The 6,895-nt window shown below is 36.2% G+C and overlaps 1 protein-coding gene across 1 annotated transcript; it reads right to left on the bottom strand.

Annotated features, from left to right (window-relative positions):
- Window positions 1–206: 206 nt before the first annotated feature.
- Window positions 207–5,786, bottom strand: LOC121737336 (pentatricopeptide repeat-containing protein 2, mitochondrial-like). Its single transcript, XM_042128993.1, has 9 exons — window positions 5,615–5,786; window positions 5,302–5,521; window positions 5,076–5,178; window positions 4,169–4,363; window positions 3,713–3,809; window positions 2,869–2,957; window positions 1,764–1,877; window positions 976–1,083; window positions 207–359 (listed from the first exon to the last, which is right to left on the bottom strand). The coding sequence occupies exons 1-9, from the start codon at window positions 5,697–5,699 to the stop codon at window positions 243–245; spliced, it is 1,128 nt and encodes a 375-aa protein (XP_041984927.1). The 5' UTR covers window positions 5,700–5,786; the 3' UTR covers window positions 207–242.
- Between the last annotated feature and the right edge of the window lie 1,109 nt (window positions 5,787–6,895).

The following is a 6,895-nucleotide window of genomic DNA, read 5'->3' as shown; positions in this document are numbered from 1 at the left end:
GAAGTAGGAATTTTGTATGAAACTGATTGCAGCAGAATTTCTGCCTACTGAAATTCTGCGACCCACAACTCACAAATTACGCACGTTTGGCTTCACCCTTACACGAAAAACGCACGGTGGAAGACTGCTACTCATCAAGGTGATGAGGATAGTATATTTTTCGAAACGATGGCGAAATGTTACAGGAGGTATGATAATAAAATTACTACATAACGAATTATTATCTATTTATTCTCAACGTATTACGGTATGACGCTGGTGTGCTTGTTCTGTCGCCGGTTGTAAGGCATCCTAGGCATCCCCTGTTTGTTCTGGTTTATTACTAGAGTGATGTCGGACGTCAATAGCTGGTCTAGGGTCTGAAAAAGAAATTATTACTTAGTCTATGTCAAAAATAACATTTTGAAATTTGATTTTCCACGACTTTCGGATCGTTTGGCGAAACTGGAAGGGGAATACGCAATATACAATTATACACCACAGACATACCTAACAATAAGGTAAAAAAACTGTTGTCTTGCCCCCCCCTGGCCCAGAAACTGGGTAATTTGCCCCCCCCCTGGCACCAGAACATGGGTAATTTGCCCCCCCCCCCCCTCTCCTGGCTCAGAACCTGGGTACGCCCATGTTTATATCATTTAACAGTAACACATTGTCCTACAAATAGAACAATACATATTTTAGGATCATCATATCGATTATCGAAATCCTATCACGCGGACGAAATTCAGATGCGTATCTTTGTGTGAGTATTCAGTGTCTCGAGCGCCGCCGAACTGACGCCGAAAAAAAATAATTTTCGCCGAATCGCTGTCGAAATTACGCCCGACCGAAATTCGGCTGTACGCTATAACGTGACGTAATTTCGGCATGGTGTGTCATCACTCATCAGTCATCACTAAGGGAAAATACGGAACCCTTGGTGTGCGACTCCGACTAGCACTTGACCGATTTTTTTGTAGATAAAAAGCATACCTGTTGGTCCACGAGGTTTCTATCCCGGAGCGCTTTCTCTATTTTCTCGAACTCATTCGTCAAATGCTTGTCGTTCACTCGCGCCACGCCATCCTTTACCCTCTTTAGCTGAAAACATGGATATTTTTTTAAGTATATATTTTTTTTTGTATTACTGTTAGACTTCATTTTAATCTAATTAAAAAGCCATCCAACAACAATAAATAAATTATTTTCTACTATAAGAGAAGCCGAGTAGTTAACTAATGGCAATTGATTTGGTCGAGTTATGTTAAGTCCAGCCGATAGGTATCATATCTCGATTCACGAGTAATATTCACTTGACATAACCCGACCAAAAAATAAAATTCTTAGATTTTTAAGATCCTCTCAAACATGTCATGCCAATACCTATATTATGAAGTTTAAAATGAATCATCAGCATCAATGACACTTATTTAAATATTACTAGCTGTTTGACCGAGCTTTGCTCGGTATTCAATAAAACACGAATAAAATGACATTTTCTGAAAATTATTCCTAGCTAGATCGATTTATCGCCCCCGAAACCCCCTATATACTAAATTTCATGAAAATCGTTGGAGCCGATTCCGAGATTCCAATTATATATATAATATATATAAATACAAGAATTGCTCGTTTAAAGATATAAGATAAGATTAGTCCATACTTATCAATCAAATTAGCCATTTCATTAATACGAATGCGTCATTGGTAACTTTTAACAGGCATCTGTGACGTCACTAAATGGAAATAGACCACATTTTTGTGACAAAATAATGAATTACCGTCTCTTCGAAGAATGTGTGTTTGCCCTGTTGATCAGGTCGGTCCACCTCCAAAACTCCTCTCAGAATCGGCAGCGCATCGTCGATTCTGTCCATATCTGCTAACGCCATTGCCTGTAAAGATTATTGCAAAAATAATATGTGAAAAATATTTTTAGACATCAATAATATTGATTTGGTCTATTATAATAAATCAAGCCTATGAAGTACAAGATGTTAGTGTAAACACCGTTATCCTTAAAGCCATCAAATGAGCCCTCAAAATGAACAACTTTTTCTATGAGAACAATGTGAAACGATGGGAAGTGGGAACTCAAAAAAATCCGTCTTCATACACATACAAATTACATTAAGTATGGGTATGAAGACGGCATTTTTTTTGAGTTCCAGCATTGTTCTCATAGAAAAAGTTGGTCATTTTGACGGGCTCGTTTGATGATTTTAAGGATAACGGTGTTTACACTAACACACTGTATATAATTTAGATTTCAAAGCTTAAGAGGTGCCATCGCAGTTCTCATACAAACGTAATACCGAGATAATTTGCCATACGAGAATATTTACCACATTTGAGTTATTATTCAGCTTAAGATAGTAATTACCTAGGTTCCTGTACCAAGATTCACTGCAAAATATTTACATAAGTACCAAATAATATGAACGATTACAATTTAGTATGTAAGAAATTATCTTGGTACTATGTTTGTATGAGAACTGCGATGGCGGGTGCCATCGCAGTTCTCAGAAAGAAAGTTTAAAAGTCCGGGTGGATTTTTTAAACTTTCTTTGTGAGAAAAGATGCCGAGCGACACAGCACAACACGACTCAGCATTTTTAAGATTTCACTGAAAGAATTACGCTTCACACCACGTCAGTCTGGCCCCTGAAGGTACCAGACAACGGAAATATATTTAATACTTTTATACTATACATATAATATATAGATTTTTATTATAATACGATACACATCCATGACCCAGGAACTTTTTTAAAACTTTTTGTTCCGTCGGCGGGATTCGAACCCTCGAACTTGAGCTTGAGCTACCAAGTACCAACACGTTACACGCCCACCAACTGAGCCACAGAGGTCGTCCACAACACATACCTTGATATTTCTGATGGTGATGTAGTGAGGTTTCTGCTGGGAAAGGGACTCTAGCGCGATGTGGGGAGCGTGCTGATTTAGCGCTAGCCCTTAGACATAAATATAATGATGTTACAATAAACAATTTATAGATGGCGGACCTACGTAACGTCTTGGTCGGGTTCTGTTATGTCAAGCCAATGCTAGTCGTGAATCAATCTTTCAGCTGCGCCTGACACACTCCGACTAAATTACGTAGGTCCCCCATAATTGGTATATATGAAATTCTCTGATGGTAGGAACTAATCTTAGTCCATTGAAATGTAACATTAGCTTTGCATTTATTAGAGGACGCAATTTTATTATTGGGACATGTCTTGGGGGGGGGCTTAACCTCAAGTTTGTGGGGTCGCCACCCTTGTCCCTTGGCCGCCATCTTGAAAAAAGGGGTGACAACACTATTTTCGTGATATCTCGGAAAGTATACTTCGACCAAAAAATTGTAACAACATAATTTGTTGCAAATTATTCTGCCTACAAATATGTTTATATAAGTTTTTACCCTAACTAATATAACAAAGCATCATTTGTTCACTATGAGGGCGTTGAGCCCGTTAAAGTGAACAACTTTTTCTATGCGAATAATGCTGGGAACTCTAAAAAATAAACTTCATACCCATACCATATTAAATATATAACTTTATATATACTATTAGTATTAGTACTAGAAGTATATTAGCTACACTATCAAAGGTATCATAATATTTCATTTTTTTCATTTTTTTATTTCATTTTCATTTCTTTTAACAGTTTCTTTATTAATTTCTTTATTGCACAAAAGAGAGAGAGACATTAAGAAACCAACCTGCCATGAAGGTAGTAGACCTTCTTACTGGTTGTATGCCCGTTGAGATCATTTCCGACCACATTTGAGTCGCATACTGGAAACTCTTTGGTGTATTCTGAAAATAAAAATGGAAAATCCTATCATAAAAAAATCGGCCAAGTGCGAGTGGGACTCGCGCACGAAGGTTTCCGTACCGGTATAGTGAAAGTAGACAAAAAAAAGTGTTTTTTGTGTTTTGTATGGGAGCCCTTAAATATTTACTTTTTTTTTAAATTTTATTATTAGTTATTAAAGTACAAATATAATTAAGGATTTTGTGAAAATTTCAAGTGCCTAGCTGTTACCATTATTGATTACGAGCAAAAAAAGCCAAAAAAAAATCATGTTTCTTGTATGGGAGCCAAATTGTCAAAAAAGTTGTGAATAGCCCATTCAGCACTTTATCAGAAAGTGGTGAAACAGGCCCTAACTTACCAGTTTATAACATGCAGCTAGCATTAGGACCACAACATATTTTGGATACTTCGTCATGTTAACTTGTTTCTTTTGTATTATCTCGAAAACCTCAAACATCTCATCGTACATTTGATGTGTGTACAACAGGTCTAATAATATTTGAAATGACATCAACTGATCAAAGAAACCTTTATTGTCTGGATCTAGGAAACACTGAAACATAAGAAAATGGATTCATCAGCAAAATATTAGTTTGTTTCTTATAGGGCTGTCTGGATCTAGGAAACACTGAAACATAAGAAAATGGATTTATCAGCAAAATATTAATTTGTTTCTTATGTTACATATAGGGCTGCCAGGTCACTTAATTCAAGCCCCATACGGTTACCGGTGACAGAGACTCAATAGAAATTCTATTATGTCTTGTTTTTCCACGATCCACGGGTTAACGGAAAAGCCAGACAAAGCAATCAGCTTGGCCGGACACTAGTACAAAAACAAGTTGCTATTGAGTACTTAGAATCTAAACTTTTAATATAGAAACAAAGTTTTATTAAAACAGTTTACCATCTAATAGCTATAGCTATTAGATGGTAAACTTTAACAATTTTACATCTCCATCTGAAATTTGTATTTTGAGGCCCTGCAAAAGCCAGACTCTCTTTGATTTTGGCCGGACACACAAGCAAAAAGCCTGACTGTGTTCAGCTTCATCCGGATGCCTGGCAACCCTAGTTACATAGATACTAGATAGTAGATAGTAATAAGACGTCGCGTTGTAGAAACAAAAAAAATGAAAAATGAATTTCCCACTACATGACGTCGCATCGTGAAGCGACGCCGCGTCGTGGTACGAGACAACGTCGTATCGTGTTTTTGTGTCCCGGCCCTTTGTAGGCAATAATATAAGTATTTAAAAACCCACCGTTAAAGCTTCTTTTGGTGCATCAAGAAAATGAAACATTCTCATCAATATTGGTCCAAATACAAAAGAACCAAATCTGAATTCAGTCTTCTGAGTATTGAATCTGAAATAAGAAATAGTTATAATATTTACTTATTAACAAAAAGCAAAAATAAACATAATCATCTGAGGTGAAAAAAAAATCTACAATCTACTTAAATTTAGAAATATACAAGTAGGTACTTACTTTTTAATCATTTTTAATACTAATTCTATGTCTGTCGGCTCTGCTATGTGTGTCATATTCTTCAGATCCTCAGTAAAAATCATGTTTTTAGGACTGTCAACAAATTCGGTCATTTTTACCCTGAACTTATCAGCTAAATCACCAAATTGTTCCTTGGTCTTTTTCCTAGATTGCACGTAGCCATCGATTCCTAACGATGTAGTAGTGAAAAGATTTTGAGCTGCGGAAATTAGTAATTATTTCATTAGCTTTCATTCAGAAAAATACGTATTTTATCAAGTAAAACCTTTAGTAAAACTATGAAACTTCTTACCTTGTATAACATTGTGATATCTCAAGGGACTGATCAACCTCAATGTGCTTGGTACTTTAAATATTGAATTCAAAAAATTCGACATACTTGATGATTTATTCAAAGTAGGTGTTTCATTCGATAAATTATTTCAAACTTGAATAAAAAATTATGAAATGTTTTGATTTTTTTGAGGTTAAGATTTTTGAATTTTGACTGGTTATTTGTCAATGTCATGATGGTCATGTGTATCGTGCTTTTTTTTTCTTATTATGGCACTTCGGCTATTTAACCATGGCCAGTGTCGAGTATACCGCGTTCCAATTTAATGTTAAAAACGATCAATATTCAAAGTAGAAATTGGAGGCGTTTTGAGCGTTTGGTCATTTTTGACATCAAATGGAACGCGGGGATATGTAATATGTGATGTTATTTTTTTTATTACTAATTATTAATAGTCATAACTTATAAGTTCATATATCATAAGTCATATTGTGCAAAAAAAAAGCTGGTAGCGACTAGCGGTGCGGCGGCCATAAAGTATAAACACTCGCTCGCCAAGTTGGCAGTTGGCAACTTGGCACTTAACATGGCGACGCCAAGTGCCATCTGTCGGCTACGTCTGGGTCACTCGTGTAACCCGGTATTTCAAGCTAAAATAAGGGTGAGGGATAGCTCATTGTGTGAATGTGGCTTGGATGAAGGCTCTCCAGACCATATATTTTTTGCTTGCGAAAACAACCTTTCATTGTACAATTAATTAATTTACCTTCCTCCTAATATTCCTCGTCCCACCAATCCTAAATCTATTTTATCGTTAGTATATTCTCCATTTATAGACATCTTATGCTCGTTCATCGCTCATAATCACATTAGGCTCTAGTTGTAATATGAATTCTCTTCCTTTTATACTTAATATATTTATATTGTATTTATGTTTATTTACTCTGTGTATCTTTAAAGGCTAAGAAACAATATTTTGCTGTACATATTTGCTTGTTCTGGTTTTTTTTTGTTTCATTATTATATCTTGTATTTGCATGGTCGTATGAAGTCATCACCCGTGCCCACTGCACGGCAATCAGTTTACGTTATAAGTTATAACTGTTCACATTTTTCGCCTCAACTCTGACGCTGGCAACTCCTAAATGGGGAGGCTTACGCCAAAAGAAGAAGAAGAAGAAGAAGCCTTGGTGCCTAAGCGCTTATTCCACTTGTCCTATTTAGAAGTCCTAGCTAGGATCCATAGGAGACTAATTAGTTCGCTTCTTATTCCACTTGCCCTAATTTAGTGACTAAATC

The sequence above is a fragment of the Aricia agestis genome, chromosome 20 (assembly GCF_905147365.1).
Source record: "Aricia agestis chromosome 20, ilAriAges1.1, whole genome shotgun sequence".
Taxonomy (NCBI): Eukaryota; Metazoa; Arthropoda; class Insecta; order Lepidoptera; family Lycaenidae; genus Aricia; species Aricia agestis.
This window is presented reverse-complemented; position numbering and strand designations above follow the sequence as displayed.

Excerpts from the sequence above, each read along its gene's own strand:
- LOC121737336 (XM_042128993.1), bottom strand. The coding sequence starts at position 5,699 with ATGTCGAATTTTTTGAATTCAATATTTAAAGTACCAAGCACATTGAGG. Across the intron at positions 1,878-2,868 it reads TCACCATCAGAAATATCAAG|GCAATGGCGTTAGCAGATAT; the intron begins GTATGTGTTGTG and ends TAATCTTTACAG. Across the intron at positions 1,084-1,763 it reads ACACATTCTTCGAAGAGACG|CTAAAGAGGGTAAAGGATGG; the intron begins GTAATTCATTAT and ends CCATGTTTTCAG.